At 39.3% G+C, this 22,125-nt stretch overlaps 1 protein-coding gene across 4 annotated transcripts in view; it reads right to left on the bottom strand.

Annotated features, from left to right (window-relative positions):
* epb41l4b (erythrocyte membrane protein band 4.1 like 4B) overlaps positions 1-21,539 on the bottom strand; it is a 29,758-nt gene extending 8,219 nt beyond the window's left edge. For 3 of the 4 annotated variants that reach the window (XM_032559208.1, XM_032559211.1, XM_032559209.1), the window contains exons 1-15: positions 20,557-21,538; positions 14,480-14,584; positions 14,358-14,400; positions 13,834-13,912; positions 13,596-13,640; positions 10,753-10,805; positions 10,067-10,187; positions 8,839-8,926; positions 7,731-7,819; positions 7,110-7,179; positions 6,858-7,027; positions 5,625-5,734; positions 3,471-3,504; positions 3,165-3,198; positions 1,264-1,388 (exon numbers count right to left, since the gene is read on the bottom strand). In XM_032559208.1, coding sequence (XP_032415099.1) covers positions 1,264-1,388; positions 3,165-3,198; positions 3,471-3,504; positions 5,625-5,734; positions 6,858-7,027; positions 7,110-7,179; positions 7,731-7,819; positions 8,839-8,926; positions 10,067-10,187; positions 10,753-10,805; positions 13,596-13,640; positions 13,834-13,912; positions 14,358-14,400; positions 14,480-14,584; positions 20,557-20,805 — 1,415 coding nt within the window. In that variant the 5' untranslated portion in view covers positions 20,806-21,538. Of the gene's footprint in view, positions 1-1,263; positions 1,389-3,164; positions 3,199-3,470; positions 3,505-5,624; positions 5,735-6,857; positions 7,028-7,109; positions 7,180-7,730; positions 7,820-8,838; positions 8,927-10,066; positions 10,188-10,752; positions 10,806-13,595; positions 13,641-13,833; positions 13,913-14,357; positions 14,401-14,479; positions 14,585-20,556 lie in introns of all 4 variants that reach the window. The other variant, XM_032559210.1, reaches the window with a different exon arrangement.
* Positions 21,540-22,125: the final 586 nt, after the last annotated feature.

Raw genomic sequence — 22,125 nt, 5'->3', positions numbered from 1 at the left:
AGACAAAGTTTATTTTACACAGATTTTATTTTTTCTGATCCACACAGGCCTAATGTTAGCGGCTACAGCTAAGGCCAGAATTATTCATGATTTTTAATCTCCTAAAAAATAACAACAAAATGTAAAAGGAGTATAAAAAAAATTGCATTATATATTATTTATACTCTTTTTAATAATCAGTGGACATGTTTTCAATTAGACATCTTTAGCTCCTCTACAGATTCGTCCAACTTTATTTAAGGCTTCATCTGGACGACTTCAAAATATTAATATTCCTTCCAGTCTGAAAATTTCTTTCGGTAAAATTAAAAATGTACTTTACACCTGCCAGGAGAAATCTGAATAATTTCAGGGTTAGCTGCAGTGGTTTCTTTTTATTAGCATGAAATGATTAGTTTGACACAATAAGTCGAACTAACCACTCATGTTGTAGATTTACACAAGCTGAAGTTTTTCAGAGCAAATAAAACTCACAGAATCCAAGACCATCCGTTTGAACTGTTTAACAACTAACCACACATTAGTGGAGGTGTTATTTCTAAGTGATTGGAGCTTATTTGCAACCATTTCACCCTGGAAGAACAAGGTTTCAAATAAGTCTGTAAAAACTGAATGAGTGTATGTAAACTTCTGACCTAAACTGCATCTAAAATGTCTTCAGTGAGTGAATGTTTACGATGCATTATGAGCCTCAGAATGAGTCGAATACAGGTGTTGCAAAACGATGAATGATGTTGATAAGTCAGAAATATCGGCAGGAAAAATTACAAGAACTAAAATCCCTGAACAAGTTCTGGTCCATTTCACCTGGCACGATACTTTGGCCCCTATTCTGCCCTTTTTGGATGTTTAAAGCCCCACAGTCGTGCTATAAGGATCTTTTCGGCACATAGAAGCAGAATGACGCCGACACTGGAGTTGGAGTGACAGATGAAGACGAAACTGGTGATGAAAATGAAGATGGAAGGTCATCGGCAGAGCTTCCTTCCTTTGGGGCGACAGTCTGTGTCTGAAACCGACTCCGGGGTTTGAGAAAGGTCAAAGGGCGGTCATGACCTTGTCCCTGTGAACCACACTGAGGGATCCTTTGAGGACGGAGACGGTTCGTTCAGAGGCAGGAGGATGACTGTACAACGGACTCGCAGCCTCAAAGGAAGGCCTGAGCACAACAGATGGTGGAGACCACGATCAAGACAAGTGGAGGCGTGTGAGTGACGTGGAAAACAAAGACGACGGAGCCAGGGTGCATGCAGTTTGACTTACCTGTGAGACGGCGTGTGACCGGAGGGCTGCAGGTACACCGGGGGCGTAAGAGCCGTGTGGGGCGGATGCCAAGGCTCGTGACCGATAGGAATGTTGTGTTGGTACTGAAGAGGATCATGGAGAAGCTGAAATTAAAGATCTCTGTAAGCCAGACTGGTTGCTGCTGCATTTCTGTGTCTGTGTGTGAGACCAGCTGCATTCCCACACTGAAAAAAATAACTCTTTGGATGAACATAAAAAAATTATGGAAAGGATTTCCACCTGATTACTTTGCTTAATTTCAGCACCATGTGATTCTGTTACTCCTATTTAAAGTTAGGTCAACTTAATTTATTAAGGTTATTAAAATGTAAAGCAATTGTGTTGGCACAACTTATGTTATTATGGTTATTAATAACATAAGTTATAACACCCATATTTTCAAAACCCAGCCACCTTACTGTATTTTCATGCTGTAGTTTTTACAGCCATTTGTTACAGTGCAGTTCTTAAATACCAATAGTGCCCAGCACAGAAAAACAAATATCTATAGTTTAATGTGTAACTAAAACCGCTTTGAAGTTTTCCCAGGCGCAAAACAGTTATGTCGCGTGATCTTCCATAATCTCGCTAGACCCTCCTGAGAGGGAGATTAATCTGTCTATAATAAATTATGTTATCTCAACATGATTACATTTCATAAACGTTAAGTTGTTGAATTTCTTGTTTATCCAACATGATTTTATCACGTTTTTGTTTGAAACATGAAACTATTTAGTTAAAAGTGCATGATATTCTTCTGTTAATGTAATAAACCCCCGGAGTTCATTTTTTTCAGCGCATTCACCATAAAGTTGAGCACACTGAATTTATGAAAATAAATTTACTTAATAGAAATGCGGCAATTTTGAAAAAGCTCACTCTTTTTAATAAAAATCAGGATGAGGTTGTTTTTCAGTTATATAGAAATAAATGTATTTCACAAAACTGAGTGAAAACATTTTTTTCACATCACAAGTAAGATCAACTGCTGGGAAACCATTATATCCAGAATACGTTTTGATCATACAGGTTAAATAGTGCTTTATTTAAAATGGGAAAACATCCAACAGGAAAATATGATTTTTGTTTTCAAGAAGAGACAGAACAACATGTTTCGCTGTTCTGCTCCTAACATTCAGTTAAGAGAAGGGAATTAATATGTAGACTCCAAGATAATAAATAACAATTACATATACAAAATATTTTGGACAAACTTTTGAATGTTTTAGTTCTTTACTGAAATACCTTTAGAAGACAAAGTTTGTAGAAAGGATATAGAGAATTTTGTTTTGTTTTGGGTCAATATTAGAAATATATCTCATTCCACTAACATGTTTTTTAATGATTTATTGTGAACAAGGTTATTCATATGTGGTTTTATTTTAACCCTTCCAGACAAAACGGAACGGCGACGATCCAGCTAAATTTGCAGTACCGTAATTCCGCCACACTTTGCGCTATCTGAAAAAATCCAACGGTTTCTGAAAGGGGAGACGTTGCGCCGATATCCAAATATCGGGTTATTACGGTAATTTCACCTCCGCCGTGGCAGGAAGTGATATTAATCTGAGGAGCGCTCTTTTAATGGACGGTAAATTGCGAAAATAACTTGCTAGATATTGAAAGTTCCAGTTGTTATGGATAAATGGGCAAATATATTTAATCACAGGACATTTAAAGAACTGCGTACAATTAAAATAAGCAAAAAATATCCATGTGGAGATTTAAAACTTAAGCATGAAAGGGTTAATTTTCTTATTTAATGCAAACACAGCAATTGCGAGATGTGTTTTGGCAGAAGATAAATCAGAAGACAAACGAAAATTTGTGGACATTTGTAATGGAAACGTGGCTAATGAGTGTTATCTACAGTCACTCACCGCATGTGGACTGGGATTGGGGCTGGCATGCGAGCTGGAAAAGAATGTCAACAATCAGTGGAAGCAGATGGAACTAAATAATACATTTACAGTGAACCAAAAACACAATTTCAATGTTTGGAATGGAGAACAAAAACCAGTGATAAAAAATGGGAGCAAATGCCTCCACATCTTTGATTCTTTTACACAGATGGCTAATCTTTGGTGCTTTTGTTAAGGCATTTATGTGGGTTAAGGTCAAGAGTGACTGATAAGGCAGTGATGTGATTTGTGCACTGCGTATGTGTGCTTTTCAGAGAGTTTTACCTGATATGTAGAGGCTTTGCAGGGGAAATAGCAACTGAAAAAAATATACAACAGTGAGACATATTAAGGAAAAAGCAGAAATTAAGGTTTGTTATTTAGTCTTTATCTCCATGTTCCTTTTTTTTGAGTCAGTTCAGCCTCTTTAGTCTGGTCAGTCACAGGTGTTCAGGATGATGATGCAGTGTTGATTTTCTGCCAGGTACGTAGGCCAAAAAGTTTCATTTTTCTCACTTTCTATGTCCCCAACATGGGTTGTTACTTTAAATGTTACTTTCTTTCAGAAGTGGCTTTCTCTCCAACAGAAATGCCAGATTTGTGGAATGTATGAGTCAAAGTTGCTATGTTGACAGATCTCTGCAGCTCCTCCAGAGCTACCATGGCCTTCTTTTCATTTTCAGATGACATATGGAACAGCTTGTTTCAGGAGACTTCTGGTTGTACTGAATTTACTGTTTAAATACTCTCTCTACTCTGATACTAGGGAAACCAAATGCACACCACACTTTTCAGATTTTTTCTCTCAAAACAATGCATTGTCCCCCAGCTGACAGTGGTTCACTACTCTTTGTTGGTCTCTTAGATGCAGTCATAAAGGTGACTTATTATACTTCCTTGAACATGTTAGGATTGGTTTATTGGCTATAAAAACATGTTAATTATATTTTTTGCACAAAATCATTCTTAGTTAATGACATTTTCATCTGGTCAGTTCTGCCTCTTTTGACCTTCTTCAGATCAACCTGTTTTAGGGCCTCTTGTCACTTTAAATCCAAATAAGCTACAGCTGGCCACGCCCCCCCAACTAAACATTTACACGTTCACGTGAAAATGGCCACAAACATATTCACAATTATACAACCGTACATCTTTGAAACCAACCAACAGGAATGCAGAAAGTTGTTTAAGAATGGTAACAAGACACTTGCTGTTTTTTTCCAGCAGCCATTGTACAGCTAATACAGTGGTAAAACCAGCTGATCCAACATGCAGGAGTTCCCATTGGAACTCCAAGTTGCTAGGTGACAGGCTGGGGTTACTAGGTAACGGCACAGTCAGTGGCCATTGATTGTGACTCAAAGTTCAGGAGGTTTTTTGAAATGGCTCATTTTCCAGACACCAAGACACTTTAACTTATTGTCAAAAAACGTCTAGGTGTTTTTTTTTTATGTGCTTGGGCTGTTTTCAGAAACAGTTAAAACCCAAATGGAAGTACAAAAACATGCAAAATTTGAATAATAAGTCCCCTTTAATAAAATGCACAGAAGTCTGTGGTTGTATGATAACCGTTATGATTAGTAAATCTAAATCTTTCAGATGTTTGGATGCTGATATATAGTACAGACCAAAAGTTTGGACACACCTTTTAATTCAATGAGTTTCCTTTATTTTCATGACTATTAACATTGTAGATTCACACTGAAGGCATCAAAACTATGAATAACACATGTGGAAATATGCACTAAACAAAAAAGTGTAAAACAACTGAATATAGCCCTTATATTCTAGTTTCTTCAAAGTAGCAACCGTTCGCTGTGATTACTGCTTTGCACACACTCTGCATTTTCTTGATGAGCTTCAAGAGGTAGTCACCTGAAATGGTTTTCACTTCATAGGTGTGTCCTGTCAGGTTAATAAGTGGGATTTCTTTACTTATAAATAGTCAAGAAAATAAAGAAAACCCATTGAATTAGAAAGGTGTGTCCAAACTTTTGGTCTGTACTGTACGTAGTTATGAATGAGCTCACCAGCATATAAGGTGAGCATATATTTTAGGCTTTTGGGCTCGTTAGGCCACCGTAGCTCACAGAAGGTGGGAATTATGGGGGCTTTAAGAGCACAGAGAAGAAAGACGATAATAACCTATAGCCTTGAATTTTGCAGCACTTTATGTAAAACAGACTGGCGCTGTACTTAAATCTGCTGAACCTGTCATAGCAAAACATAATATTAGTCATTCTTAAAGAGAAAGCCTTGAAGAGACCCTGCTGCCTCCCAGGCTGGAGCTTTTTATCCTTTCTTTCAGGGCTCTCAATGCTGCAGATTTCAGCCATTTAGGCAAAACGGCGTGTGACCTTTTTGATAAAGCATGAGGGCGCAGAGGACAAAACAGGTGCGGTTAGTCATCCATGTTTCCTATGTGCTGATAAGGCTCACCTTTGCCCAGCGACTGTGTGCGGGAGGGGTAGCGTTTGCTCGGCCTCCTTTCAAAAGTGCTGGCTCTCCTCAGTCTGCCTCCATGAGTGGCCTGATACTCCGTCTTTCCACTGAGACGAGCACAAAGACAAGTTTAGTAGATGAAAATGGTAATTACCTATCTGTATTACTGATTTCTGTGGAAGTACTTTAAAAGATCTGACTGGAGTTCAGCAACAGGATCCTAAAAGCATTAGCATGGGAACTGTGCAGACTCCAGATATCCTTAGTGGAGGCTGATGGGTAAAGCTACATTTTTTATAAGAGCGGATGCCCACAGAAACAGTCATCACTGAGGCTCTGTTACAAAAGAGAATAGAAACAAAAACAAGTCTAAAACTGAATTTCCATATGCTTCCCATTTACTGTGAAAGCTAGCATTACAGCCAAGCTAAATACTACACGAAGTTAGTTTACTCTCAACTGAGCCATGTCTGCAAATACATGTACAAACTGTTTCTTTATCATTAAATATTTTAACTTATGTATCCATGCTGCGAGTGCTTAAAACCTCAAGTCACATTCCTCGTTTGTGCACATAATGTTGGCCAATAATGCTATTTTTATATAATAAAAATGTAGGTAACCATTGGTAAAGTGATTATCCTGTGTGCCTGAATAAATATGAGCATTTCTTTGGCTTTGTGAATTAAAGATGGCTCAAGTCAAAGCAAGGCAAACATAGCTGCTATGTGAAGGAGAAAAAACAAAGTAGAAGAGGAATTTATTTCCTCTTAGATAAGTTTAGGAGGATACAAAAGAGTCAGAAGGTGACCCAGGTGTGCCTATTACATTAGCTCTCATAGAGCAGTATTCAAGTGCTTGTTTGCACTTCCACCATCTGCAACATTAGTGTTTGTGCACAAACCACAACAGAGCGCTATCACGGCGCTTTGATCTGCCCGCTCCAACAAATGACAGGAAGTGCCCTTCAAGTGTGAGAATTTGTCTGGTAATAATCACAAGAAAACAAACAATTCAAGGGGAACGTCTCAGTCGCCATAGGAACAGGTGCACGTAACCATAGCTACTCGGTAACCATAGATACAAAGGATCTGTTTAATGTGACACGTAATTTCCCCCATATGCCGGCAGCAAGTGTTGACCACAACAGCCCCGGCGGGCCTGAGCGCGTCGTCCGGCCGCGGGGCGGCTCCGCCGGGAGGAACCGCCAGGAGCGAATCTGTGCTCTACCTGAATCTGAAGCGGGAGCCGAGCCGCGTGAAGTCGCTGCGGCTCGCCTTGCCGGCGGTCGGCTGACGCAGGCGGAAGAAGGCATGGCTCTCCACTGCGCACTTCCACAGGTGTTTGCAGGTCTTGGCGCTGGCCAGCTGGAACATGAAGGTGTGCTCCTGCTCGCGACCCTTCAGGGAAAAGGTTACTTTAGTCTTCTTTTTATTTTGAGCCAACAGCTGGTTTGTTTTAGGAATATTAAAGGAGACCAACCTGATCATCGTCTTCCACCACCATCAACGTCAGGCGACTCTTTTTGAAATCCAGCCTGGTGATTTTGGGCCTATGTGTGCAAATAAAAGCAAAAGTGAACACTCGTTTAAATCCACTTATATTATGTAATTCATTATCAATTATACTAGACAGTTCAACTCACAAACACTAATAATCAATTATATTAAGACCCAAATTTTAATGCTTATTTGCTTTCACTGACAATCACTGAAAGTCAAGTCAAAAGTCTTTCTCCTGTATTTGTGGATTTAGTTATCAAACTTAAAGTAAAGTTTGACTTTATTTCCATGGGAAGAAAATTCATTTAGATGACAACCAGAAGAAAGCAGACAAATTAATGCTTTTGTCTTTACATAAATTACACAACTGACCACAAAAATAGATCATTTTTCTTTAAGTAACTTTATCTCCGCATTGTTTCAGCTCTAGTTTACCAAACTAGTCGGTGTAGTGAAACAGATTTAGTATGAATAATGTGAGGAAGCCTGATTGCTTCACTACAGCTGTAAGCTTTGTTTAAAAAGTGTTTGCTGCTGTGGGTAGTGTACATAATGCCTTATTATTGTTATTTGAACCATAAAAAGTTGTTTGTGTGCTTACCAAAAGAAAAGCCCAATTTTGTTGGAGCCTTCAAAAACTAAGATGCCAGTCGGGGTGAGACCCAGTGCATATTCTCCTCCATCTCTGCCCTGAAGAAAAAAAACTGAACATTTAGTTTCTTATCTCCACAATGACATGAAGGAAATAATTTGGTCCCAGTCAGAAGTTTACATTCAATTATATTTATTATTTTTGAGACGTTTATGATTAATCTGATCCATGCACGTATGTGGATGTAGTAAGACAACAACATTTTATAAAAACAAAAACGTGATGCACAACTTCCCGTTGACATTAAGCTAATGGAAATGTCTTCCAAAAGTTGTAACTTTTGAAAATAGGAAGTGGGTTGACAGTGCTTAAAAGCAGGATATTTTCCAGGAAGCCAACTAATTTAATTAAACTTTTTTACTTTCTACCAAGAGAGTCAAATATGCAGCAAGATCTACACTGCAAAAACACAAAACCTTATCTTGTAATTTCTTTCTAGATTCTAGAGAAGATATCTTAGTACACTTGAAATGAGACAAAACTAAGTTACAAGTAACTTTTCAGCAACATATTGGAGCTTGTTTTAAGTCAATAATTCCTTAATATTGATGAAAAAGTTCTGGTTCCATTGGCAGATTATTTAACTTATTACAAGACATTTTTCTCATGTTATAGTGGAAAAATCTGCCAATGGAAAAAGTATTTTTTGTCAATATTAAGGAATTATTTACTTGAAATAAACTTTTATATCTTGTCAAAAACTTAATTATGAGTTAGCTTTGTCTCATTTCAAGTGTAATAAAATATTTTCACAATAAATAGACCAAAGGTTCTTGGTAATATTTTTTGTTTTTGCAGTATAAACTAGAAGCCTGCTGATGTTATTAGTATTAGTGTATCCATATATTTGAAGCTTTGAGTGTATTTTTGGCCTTGTTTGAATTACACAATAATAATAATAAAAAACTGTGACCAGGCCAAAAATTCTTGTTTTTAGCATAAATTTCAGTATTTTGTTGCATCATACAACACTAGGGAGAAAAAAACAGCTGCATGATGAGTGTATGTAAACTTCTGACTGGAGCTGCACCTGTGGAAGTGCAGTAAACTCACACACCTTGACAAAGTGCATATCTACGCCATAAAGTTCCAGCCACTTGCATTTGTTGAGAAAAGAAATCTCTGCTTGAGACGGGCTCTGTCCCCTGAAGGAAAAACACAAGATTAGTTTTCACAGTAAAAATAATACAGTCACAGTCCCAATGCGCTCTCAAAAAGAAACGTATCAGGTGCGCAGTCTGTAACTATCCGTTTTGATCTCACTCTAAGCATAGCCTGCCCCTCGTTTGTGGCTAGGTTGACCCTGTGAGCCACAGCATATATATGCAATCTAATCTGAAAGGGGAGCAATCAGAGCAGAGCTGGGTTAAACACTCCGTAGAATCAATCAAGACCCTTCAGAGATTAATCCCATAATCCTTTACACAGACCAGTGATAGAGAGGCCAAAGCAGAGGGAGCAAGCAAAGAGGGATGGTGAAATTGGAAACCTTCGGATGTGAAAATAATAATAAAAAATAAAAAAAAGCCGGTGTTGACAGGTGGCAGCAGAACAACTCCCTTTTCTGCTCCAGATTCTGCTCTGCTTGTTAGAACCTCACAGGAGAGAAGCAAGCCTGGGTCAAGTTGCCGGTGGCTGGACGCCCTCCAGTAAGCTGCTTTGACACAGCACAAGGTTTTGGCGACCAGTTAGCCAGGCCACTGCCTTCCTGTGCAACTCCGCTCAAAAAAAAAAAAATCTAATTTACAGCAGTCTGGACTTTTTCCCTTTGACTCGGATTATCTCCAGTAGATTTTTGACCAGGCCAATCAGCGAACAGAAGGAGAAGTCGTAAACGATGACATCAATTTTCAGAGCTGTTTTAGAATTGCTGGTTGCCGGTAGTTTCAGCAAAAGCAGCGGAGGAAGTGAACAAAACCATTCAGTGTTGTCAACGTTTCCAAATATTAAATTCGCATTAACAGATGCCTCGTTTGGATCGTCTCTTTTCTCCTCGCAGTGCAGGAAAGTTGTTTACAGCACAGGCAACTTCCGGGAAGCTTCTTAGCGTTGAATTGCAGCATTACATACACCACGAACAAACGTTAGCGATTGGGTAAAATTGTAAACTGCAACAGAGCCCACGCCTCCAGGAAGTAATGGTTTCTCAACAGCCAAGAGCCTTGAGATCTTTGTACAAAGCAAAATGTAGGACAAGGTTTTTACCAGGTTAATGTATTAGTGTACAAAGGTCCCGTTTTAGAACAAGGGAAAACAATTTAGCTGCTTTGTTTCTTCATCCCCACCTGAGATCCAGCCAACTGCTGACGATGTCTGCCTCCATGGCCTCGCTTTGCTTGGGAGTGAAACGAAACTCCGACACCAGCTCCGGGGAGTGCTCCAAGGGGTCGCAGTCGCCCAGCTCACCTGTGAGTGGATGAACGAAAAACATAAGCATCTCCCAAAGATCCGATCATTTCAAGTTAAATCGCTCATCTTTTACAAACAAGAACACGAGTTAAAAGCAATAAAACTGCTGCCTTTCTTCTACCTTCCGCCATTTTTTATTCTTCTGCAAAAATTACATTGCAGCAACTTCCTGCAAGCTGCATAACAGTAAATTAGATTGTCTTTGTAAACAAAATAATTACTTTTTGAGACGGCTAAGCTGCTCTGAATTTATCGCGCTTGATGCTCCTTGTCGGTGCATCTGAGGAAATCTTTGTAAAACAAGATTAGAGGAAATCTGCAGAGGGACAACATCAATAATGCAAGAAAGCGGTTGAAAATCATAAATTGAGCCTTTTTTTTCAGCAGACATTACTCCAAGCATGAATGCCCAGGAGAAGATTTTACAATATAATCACCAATAAAAAAACCCCCCTGTGAAATAAACTTAAATGAGTGACTTAGGAGGTGTTGAAATGACTTTAATAAATATTAGAAATGGACATTTGGGATGAAGAGCTAAATTTGGAACAACCTTACTTACTTTGTAAACAATATGCTGCCAGCTCCACTGACACATCATATGGACATTTTAATCTGAAATTAAAGGAAAAATACACAAATTAAAACAAATGTACAGCCCCTGCTGATATTGACAATATGGCTCACTGCACAGGGTGGCAGAATGGGTCACGTCGCATACACCGGGGAAATATCTAATGAGGAAATTCTGAGAAAGACTTTAGCTCAGAGGTGTCAAACCACTCTTTATTTCAGGCCACATCAAGATCATAAATGTGGCAACATTTATCATTAAAACTACCCATTAAACTGCTAAAGTATGAATAAATAGGTTAAACAACATTTAACTGTTTTCACATTAATGTAATTTGGCAGAACACAGATAAAAACTGCTTTGAGTTGGATGATAAAATAATATGTAGGCACAAAACTGTTTTCTTGAAGGCTATATTTATGTGTCAAAAAGTTCTGGTGGGCCAGATTTGGACCCTGAACCTTGAGCTTCACACATGCGCTTGAGGTGCTTCCACATTTACACCAGAGTCGGCTCTGGTAGCTATCGTTAGCTATTGGAGCGTTAGCATTAGCAGTCTTAGGAATGTTGTGCAGCTATGCTATTTCCCAGCTGGCGCTGTAAAGTATTTTTGTTTTTGCTTCAGCAGAGCAACTTGCTCAGGAAGGTAACAGTACTGCGACTTTGCTCTGGTACTACCCGTGAAAACTAATACTACTTTATGCAGATAGTTATGTGGCTAAAGGAACAAACATGGAGTGAACGGTTAGTGGACAATTAAGCTTAGCACAAAGTAGTACATTTGTTTACAGGCTCTGGAGAGAAATAATATTGACAGATGTTATGTGAGTCCTCTTTATAGGGTTTTATTCATATCCGTTATGTAATCACTAAGATATTCATTATATAAATCAGTGCATCATTTAAAGCTGGATTGATTTTGATATGATATTTGAGAAACCTTTAATCTGTTTATAAAAACAAAGAAAAAAATAACGGTGGGGAGGATTTCTTCCGTACATATTGGTGGGTGAGGGGGGCCCAGAACGAGGCGTTTGCCCAGGACGCCATTCAGGCAAGAACCAGCACTGCCCTGGAGTGATGTCATGTGCTGGAGAGACATAAAGTGGCTGGATGCCCTACACAGTGTGAGTGTGTCAAGGAGGAGAGGAGCAACCCTTTTCCTAAAATAAGCAGCCTCTGCTGTTCTTGATCTTGAGCTTTTATAATGGAGCTGGACTCTGGGGACGAGTGGCCCAGATAGGAGCACTGACACACTGAAGTGAGTGTTTGCACAGTCAGGTCGGGCTTGTGTGTGTGTGAAACAGATGTCGGTGTACTGACTCCACCACTACTGAGAAAACTGTAGTGGAGGTGACCTGTGGGCTAGAGGTGGGACATCCCCGCTGTGGGGAGGGAAGTTGCTCAAAGTGACTTATAAGGACGTTGGCTTTATAAGCTGTTTCAGGCTTTATGCTTAGCTAACCAAATTATCGAATTAAGAAACAATGTAGCAAATCCCAGAATATGCAAAAATATAGCACATAGTACATTTTAGATGTAATCACACCCCTTGAAGGTTTTCACATTTTGATTTGCTACAAACGTCAACTCAAACTTCAGTGGATGTGGTTTGAATTTTATGAGCCACACCAACACAAAGTATCAAAGGACTGTTGTAATGTGAAGGGAAACGTTTCAAGTTTTTTCTTATAAAATAAAAATCAAAAAAGTGTGGCATGCATACATATTCCAACACATCAACCCCTCTACTCTGATACCCGTAAAATATGTTCCAATGAAATAAATTGTCATTAGAATTTGAGCAATTAATGAATGAGGTCCATCTGTGTGTAATTTATGTATCCAAATAATATTGTACACGTGGCCTCAGTTGTCATCCACACTGACAACACTGACCTCAGTTCTGTGTGAAGTGTTCAGTGTGAACACTTCACACAAATTATTAGAGAGCTGGATTAGTTCAAAGCAGGATTAGGTTATTAAAATCTCCCCAACAAGGTGTTCTGGTAGATGGTACCAAGATTTGACTTTTTGACCTACATGCAATCTAAGCACAGGCCAAAAGTGGCAGAAAACCTGCTAGAAACAGAAATCTGGTTCTACAAAGTACTGACTCAGAAGTGCTGAATACAAATGTACACACAATAAGGATAAAAAAATATATATATATATAATTTTCATTCTACTTCACAGTGTTCCTAATGAATCTCCCACAAATCACAAAATCCTCTCAAAGCTGCAGTTATTCTTATGGCTTATGCACCTTCTCGCTCCTTTTTCCTTCCACTAAACTTTCCATTGATATGCTCCCATGCAGCATGATGTGAACATTCAGCTTCTTTAGCAGTGACGCATTGTGGCTTACCCTCCTTGTCAATGATTGACTGCTGAACAATTATAAAGTCAGCAGGCGTCACTATTAATGTGTTGGCAATAATTTAACATTTCTGTATCAAAAACCCTTTTTATGTGTTGTATGCAATGAGAAACTACATTTGGGTTTTTATTAGATGCAATCATCAAAAACAACAGTAATACAAACTACATATATGTATATTATATATGAGATTCACTTTTTGGCTTGAATTACTGAAAAAAATTCATTTTTACCTTATATTCTAATTTACTGAGCTTTTATTGTGTTTATGGCATATAAACATTCAGCTGCAGCTGCTGTATTTCAGACAGTAATATTCACCTGAATGCAAGGATTTATTAGGATTTACTTTAGTTGTTGGTGCTTTACTAATCAAAAGTTACAGGTTTAAATAATGTCATCTGTGCACCGTGGAGCTTTCTTCTTCTCTGTGTTGGAAAAAGAAACTTACTTGCCAGACAAAATGTCCTGTCGAAGCTGCAGCACAAAAAGATACCTGTTGGTGTAAAAAGAAGATGAATCAATCAAGGTTTTTTCCTCCACTCTGACACATAATTTGCTTTAACAAGTCTCTGTCCATTTGGCCCTGATTTGTATCTGCCCACAGCAGCAAACTAATTAGCCCTACATCCCCTTTGGACCTTTACGGCTTGCTCCAGAGAGCTCCGTCAGTGCGTGTGAATTTTTACCGTGTGAATTCCTCTCGTAGGTTATTTGGCTCTGAAGAGTAAAATTTCACTCTGAAGAAGAGTCGGTAAGGCGGCCCTTCTAGAAGAAATAAAGAGAGACGGGAAAGTGCAGGGACAGATGAAGCAGTGATTCAAGCAACATTAATCTAATCAAATCAAAACCGTCTTGTACTTTATCTCATCGTTTAATCTTATCCTTCCTCTTAAGTCTTCCCATCTAGCCCATCCATCACTGTCCCAAGACCAGATCTCTGTATTCCCTCACTTTTATCTGCAGCCTTACTTTTATTCCTGCCTCCATTTTTATGTTAACAACCATCAGATTGTGTCAGGGTGCAGATCCACCCTCCACTCCATTTATCCCCCCACCCGTTAAGAGCCGGAGAGCAAACAAGGTACGGCTTCCAAATGCATGCGCTAATCAGCGAGTCAACATTAGATAATGCTCCACCTGCTCCCCACTCAACACGCTGCATATTTTCCTGCACAAACCAGATCGACGTACAGAGCCACTGACAACTTACCAGGAATCTGTTTCTTCAGAAACTTGGACATATCCAGCCAATGCTGGAGGGGAGAGAAATGAGGTGAGAGTGAGTTACATCAGCATGCGGTCCACACTAATTGAGAGAAACTCGTTACGCACCGAAACTTGATCTGTGTCCATGAACTGCAGTCCAAAATAATCCGTCTCAACCAGATCTATGTGGTACATGATCTGATCAAAAAGGTCCTGGCCTTTGGATTTGCTCTGCAGCAGAAAAATAAAGGAACTAAATGAGTGTCTTTGAGGGTTGCTTTGAAGGAGCCAGACTTTGTGTTGTCTTTAAAAAGATTTTGATGTGCATCTTTTTGATCTTTCTTTAGGCTTTAACTCATTTTCTGCTCAGTATCTGGTCAGTACCTGACCGTTTCCAAATCAGGCGAATGTCTTGCTGTGTTTGTGTCTACACACAAAGAATCCTAAGAGACATTATTGCCAGCAATCTGGATAAAATGAAATGCATTTTGTTCATGTTTAGGTGAATTATTACAAAAGAACCGAAGCTAACAATGTTTAACAGGCAGGAGTTGCACTTTATTACCCACAGGTGGTAAAACGTGGCACACAGTAGATGATCAACAGGGATCATACATATCTAAAGTCTGGACTTTGCTGTGTTTCTTCTAATATTTCTCAGGTTTCCTGTTTTTTTTTTCACATCAAATTACATTTTATTCTGACTCGGTAAAATGACTCAAATTGACTCAAAACTTTAGAGTTCTCGATCCATTTTGCCCCAGTTTTCAGATACAAATGTAAAAGTTTACCAGGAATGTATGAGAGACACTTAAACTGTGGTTTGACTTTAAATATGGAACCTGAAAAAAACATAGACTGGTAGGAAACAAGGAAGAAACGGAGAGAGGACAGATAATGGATGGACGGACAGACAGATGGATACAGGAACACTAAATTAAATGTGAAATATTTTTCTCTTAAATTGCTTCTCCCATAAATCCAAACTTTTCATGTGAAAATAGATGAAAAAGAAACTCCAGAGGGATCAACAACACAAAGCAGCTGGTTTCTTTATGGCAGCGTACAAAGACATTAGGATTGAAATAAAGCTTTTGCACAGTGGACTCGATCTCCTCTGATGAATGAACTCCGTCTTTTATTAAACCGAGTGCAAACATCCAGCTGGTAACAGCAGGAATTGCCTATGAATCCACCTTTTGTCGGCGTGAGAGAGAAAGCTGATGTGAGGGTGTGCTCTGATGGGACGGGCAATCCCTGGAGGGAGAGGCCCGCATTCATGCAGCTTTTGTCATAAAACACAGCCAAGGACACGGATGAAGCACAAACTGCAGCAATTCCTCCTGAACTTTATGGGAGCAGTTTACAGGCAGATGAGCCTCATCGGCCCACATTAAAGCCTGACCCGAGACTGGCCCACATAAAACTCCCAGGGTGTGTAAAAACATGACAGCCTTGTACCTTCAGTGTTGATAACGAGTCCAAACTTCCAAGCAGCAGGTGTATGAATGAGGGAGATAACGCAAAGACTGAAGGCAGCATGCAGCGTGTATTACAGAAGTATTCATAATCCTTGACCTTTTCCACATTTTGTCCAATAACAACCTCAAACCTCTGGGTTTTATTTTTATTTTTATCTGATACACCAAGAGCAGTGTGTACCTTAATCGTAAAGAAACTATTTTACAAACAAAAACTTGTGGCTTTCACAAATCAACCCCCTTTACGTGAATACCCCAAATAAAATCCACTGCAGCCTCATTCTGTACGTAATGTGGTTTCAGTATTAAAGCCTCAACACAAAGCAGACAGTTTAGAGATAAAGTTGGGGAGATGTTTAATTGAGCGAAGTCTTTATTTCTTCCAACTCTTTTTCAAACAGAAAAGTAGCGATAAGCTAATTATTTTGTTCTTGGTTATATACGCAGATGTTTTTTCTTGTCTTACTGATTCCTTGTTTTCTAGTTTCTAAAACCCTGTTTGAAATAAACAAATAACTCAATAAATAAAAATAAACATTAGATGATAAAACAATAACTCAAGCACTGAACGTCTGACAGAGAATTGAACATGGAAAGAGACTGAAACCACTGCAAAAACTCCGAAAAAAAAAAAAAACAAGACATGAACATCAACCTCAAAAGCTGCTCCTAAAAACTTTTGATAAAATCTGATATGTAACTAAATAGTGCTTTTAAATCTTGAGGTTAATTTAGTAGGTTTTCTAACACATATTAATTTATCACTAATAATATACTCAGATCTGCATTCATTACTGATAAATGCAAAGCGGTGGCTTTATGAACTCTCTGTAGGATCGTAGTTTGATTGGCTGGCTTGGTTTTAGTAAAATGTGAAGAATGAATTATTGGACATGTAATGTAATTAATTATCATACTGGGTTTTCACCATTTCATAATCCCTTAAATCATATTTGATTATTATCAACCTTTAAAGGGAATACAGGTGAAAATTAGCATTTTTTGCTGTAACTTGGCACCATGAATCTCTCCTTTCAAAAGGTTAATGAATTATTGTACATTGTCTTTGTGCAAAATAAATAAACATCCATGAGGGATCATCCAAGTTATTCCTTTGTTATGAGTGCATAAACAATATGCTCTTTTTCCAAAATATGGAACGTCCACCCATAAACTGTTTTCATCCTCTCTTTGTAAAAGTTTGATCGTTTTCCTAGTAGTAAAATCCAAATATCTAAATCATAAAATATACACTGAATGTACGACACTTAACAAGCTATGCTTTTCAAAATTATCTACTTGTTATGGTTCTGGAAAAAAAATGTACTCTTGAGAAATCAGGTGAAAAGTTTTGTGTTGAGCAGAGAAGCAGCCAACAGGCCTGCAGTGACTCTGGAGGAGCTGAAAAGAGACGCAACTCAGGTGGGAAAATCTGTTGACATAATTGTTAGTCATGAAATCCACAAATGGGAAAAATAACAAAGAGAAAACCATAGTTGGAAGAAGACAATAAGTAGTCCCCGTTAATGTTTTCTGCATATTGAAGAAGGTGCTCTAAAAGCAACATGCTAAGCATAGCAGAAAACCTAATACACTACCCACATGCTGAAACAGGGAGGTGGTAGCATCATGATATGGGGTCAGCTTTTCTTAAAAGGGACAGGCAAGGTGCTTAATGCTGATCGTTGGAGCTAAATAATCCTAAAACAAAACCTGCTAGAAACAGCAAAACACAAGGGTGGTGTTTCACTTTCCTACAATCCTCAACATCTGGAGTTACAGTGGAATGATTTAGACTAGACTATGGTGTTAGAATGGTCTAGTCAAAGTTCACATCTAAATACAACAGAAAATCTTCATTAAGAAGTGATATTTGGTTTTCACCATCCAGTCTGACTGAGCTTCGCAAAGAAGAGTCTTTAGATGGACGTTAATCAAAGCGACAAATCAACTAACTGCATGATAAATTAAGAAGAGGGCAATAATGTCCATGATAAATTAAGAAGAGGGCAATAATTTCCATGATAAATTAAGAAGAGGGCAATAATTTCCATGATAAATTAAGAAGAGGGCAATAATTTCCATGATAAATTAAGAAGAGGGCAATAATTTCCATGATAAATTAAGAAGAGGGCAATAATTTCCATGATAAATTAAGAAGAGGGCAATAATTTCCATTTGCATGCTTGTTTGTGTAGTTAGCCGCCATTTTGAAAAATGCTAGTTTGCACTTTTTAATTTCACAAAAGTCCTACGTGGCAGTTTTGCCTGTTTCCCCAGTCTGAGCCTAATATTTAATCAAAATAAAACAATTTTGTTTTATTGAGATTTCATAATCCATTTCACTAATTGCTTCAGTTATTTTGTTTATTTATTTGGGATATTTAAAGTGTTAAATGTTCATAGGAAATTACAGTTTATTGATTTGGATGTCCTTGCATTATTATGCCATGATTATGATGTCAGTTGAAATGGTGTCAACACCTTGACATTTCCGGGTCAATTTATCATCCAGTCCGTTTGCCATTTTTCTTCCACTTCACAAGCATGCACCACTTTGTGCTGATGTAAAATCTAAATAATAATGAAATTTGTGGTTGCAACAAAGTTTAAGCGGTATGAATGACTTCAGTAGGTGCTTCTACAAGAATACTTTTTAATGTTTTCCTTCACACTGCTAAGCTTTTAAAAGGCTTCAGATGAAAACGGCGCACCTGTATCTGTTCCCCGAGGGAGAACAGGAGCACATGAACAAACCTGTTCCAAAACACCTGTGACTAAGCCTCCACCTCAACGAGCCATGTTTCACTTTGAACGGCTATAGCTCCGGAGAAGCTGTCGTGACTTTGTCTTGTTACCATAACCTCGCTGCAGCAGGACAGCAGGATAAAAAAACTCCTCAATGTACCGGCTGCGTTTTTCACAGGTGACGCACGCAACAGCTTCGGTGACACACACGCTCAACCTTTAAAATAATAATACAAAAAAAAAAAAAACATCTAATGAGGAGTCACTTACGCACACATGCCCACACACACTTCGCTCATCATCCCACCCACCCACCATCTCTCAACACGCGCTCGTATTTGTGGCACAAAGTCCCCAATTGTGGTAAATCAGATCAGGGAGTCAGGGAATACAGACAGACTGAGGAGGGAGACGGGAAGGAGAGGGAGGGGGAACACGCACAAGAAACAGGGTGGGGAGGGGGAGGAAGGGGAGAGCGATGATGAGCGAAGGGAGATGGGCCACAGAGGGAGTGTAAAAGGAGATTATGAGAGGAGAGAAGCTAGAGCGGAGATTGCTTGAGGAAGATCAGATGTAAGGATGCGGAAGAAAAGAAAGGTGGAAGGAGAGGCTGCAAAAGAGCAAACAGCAGGGGAGACACTTCTAGCTGCCTTAGTTAGACTTCCCTGCAGCCAGGCAGAACGAGAAGCGCTAAAGTGTCTCATCAGAGCACCGCCTGAAGCCAACTGTACTGTAAGCATTAGGAACTTCAGCGACATTGCACAGATTTAAGTGGAAAACATCCAACGGTTGAGTCTGAATTGACTCATTTGTTTGCTGCACAGTTCAAATATGACAGGAAAAGCTACAAACAGGAAGTTTGCTCTATGAATCCAGCAATCAGAATTTAGTGGCCAATGTCCAATCTTTGATTTTTGTCAAGTTTAAACAGATTTATTCAGATTTTTAGCCAATTCCATTTTCTCTTTAAGAAGATATGAAAACAGCACTTAAATATTTTTTTAGCCTTCCTGCCATAGGCAATCATTAATTATTCATAGAAGTAGAGGTGACATAAGCATGAGGACAGTCGCTGCAAATAAGCAACTTATTAATATTTTCAAATAAAAAATTGATTTTTTTTTTAGCATCCCATGTTAGTAATTAGCGCATTTATTGTGGCTAGCATTACAAAAACACCGGTTACTGTGTATATTTTGAAAGAACAAAAAGGCTGCCAACATTTTCCAATCCATCATATTTCATGACAGACGGGCGTTGAAAAGTTAAACGGGTAAAATTAGAACATCTGTCTTCACATTTTTATTTTCCGTACTTCCTGCTGAAGAATTGCTCTCTCTTGCTCTGTCGCAGCCTTAATTAACCACAGGCGTCTCTGTATATGTCTGGACATGGCCTTGATATTAGTTTCCTTTCAAACAACCTCTAGTATTTACTTTCTTAAGAAAAACATATATTTTGGGAAAAATATAACATGTGGTCCATATTTTAATGTAAAGGTGGTGGTAATGCATCTTAAGTTGTTTGCTAACCGCAATAAAAATTCAAGAAGAAGGAAGTCCATGAGAGGGCCAGCGATTGGTGTTCAATCTGAGTGAACAACAAAATGACAAAGTACAACTTTCCTGTGTTGTTTTTATATTTAAGGCTGTAGAGTCGTGAATGAGTGACAGGTGATTAAAGTGGGTCATATTTAAGATTTGTTTAGGAATGGCACCCTTACTGATAGGACAACATGACATCTTTAAGCACCCATCTGGGTGATTTATTGGTAGCTTGCGCTCAAAGTTCATGAATTTCTGCTTACTGTCTAATAAATTAATCAAAATTATTTTAAGCCTAACTTTCTCCATGCAATTAAAATGCAATAATCCATCACGGGGACCACCAAGAAGACCTCAAAGGACCCTAAAGTGTCCCCGAGCCCCACTTTGACACACACTGGCCGAGCTTCGCCTCTCGGTAAACACTCACAGGTAAATCCACGCTGACATCCGTGCCGTCCAGCAGCAGGACGCGGCAGGTGATGGTGCTCCTCGCCGCTCCCCCCGCCGGGATGTGGACCGTGGCTCCCCCGCTGACCACGGCAGGAGCGTGGACGACCTGCTGCTGATGGGGCAGCAGCAGGGGGTTCCCTGTCACCCCTCCTCCGTCCCGCTCGTCCGTCTCTCGCGTCTGGAAGCGGGAGCGGCGGCTGAACGTCCGGCGCAGAAAGCCCATCATCTTCCTGATCCAGAGGGCGACCGGGTCCGCGGTGTGTCCGTGAAACCTGCCCCTCGCAGCGGCCGCTGCGGTCCGCCTCCTTCCCCACGTCCTCCCCTGGGCGAGGAGTCACTTAGCAGGCTTGGAGGAGACTTCAGGGCTGCCGATCAGCAGCAGGAGGACTCCAGCCGCATACTAATAAAATTGAACCAGATTAAACCAACCAGTTGATTTCCACTCGCTGGGTCCGGAGTGAACGGCTGGACTCCTCTTCCTCCTCCTCCTCCTCCTCCTCTTCCCCCCCGTCCTGTCCTGTCCGTCCACCTGCCTCCTCCTCGCTGTTGCGCACCGACTCTAAAATCCTGGAGAAATCCCGTCCGAGGCTCCGCAGCGGGGACCTTGAGTCACACACCGGAGCAGACAGGAGGAGGAGGACGACGGGGAAGCCTCCACACCTCTGGACCGAACGGAACCGATGGCTGCAGCGTCCTTTCCCCACCGCTGAACCGAAACTACCAGTTTACCTCACAGGTATAAAGTCAACCAGCGAAACTGGACAAACAGCATGATCTGCGCCTGCGTAAAAACCCCGAGCAGAACAAACTTCTTTTCCTCCCGACGGGCCGAGCCAAGAGAACCAAACAACCAGCGCCACCTGTCTGCCAAGGAACCCACCTGGAGCACCGCAGGGGCCCGTCCGAGAGGCCCCCAAGCTCAGGAAGGAGCATTTCTAACATTATGATCGTATGTGAGGATTTATATATATATATATATATATATATACATACATACATACATATATATATATATATATATATTGTATTTTCGCATCTGTATCTGCATACTTTTGAAAATAAAAAGGGAAAATAAAACGAGCAAGAATAAATATATTCAAGTATGGAGGTCCAAAAGTGCCACAATTTGTAAAATAAATAAAAAATATTTGTCTGTTTTTAATTGAAAATGAAACCACACGAATAGATAATGGATCAAATTCAAGTCAGTAATACATTTGTAGAAGATCTAAACATAAAAAATAACACAAGTGAAAAAACATTTAATAATATAAAATGTTTAATTTTATTTTAAATAAAAATAATTTTGATGCAAGATAGTTTTCTTTAATTTTTCTTGACATTTTAATATTTTTCAGCTGTTTTTTATTTTTTAGCAAAAAACATTAGGTTACTATTTTTTGGTGATAAGCGGTATATTAAAATTTCCTTAATAATTTAGAAAAGTAGTAATTATATAAAGGCCAGTCCTACAACTTGGCTTATTTATAATTTATAGCTCAGGGATGTAAAAAACGTGTCAAAAATGTGAAGTTTTCTTTTCAAG

The sequence above is a fragment of the Xiphophorus hellerii genome, chromosome 3 (genome assembly GCF_003331165.1).
Source record: "Xiphophorus hellerii strain 12219 chromosome 3, Xiphophorus_hellerii-4.1, whole genome shotgun sequence".
Lineage (NCBI taxonomy): Eukaryota > Metazoa > Chordata > Actinopteri > Cyprinodontiformes > Poeciliidae > Xiphophorus > Xiphophorus hellerii.
The sequence above is the reverse complement of the archived record's forward strand: the minus strand, read 5'-3'. Positions and strand labels throughout refer to the sequence as shown.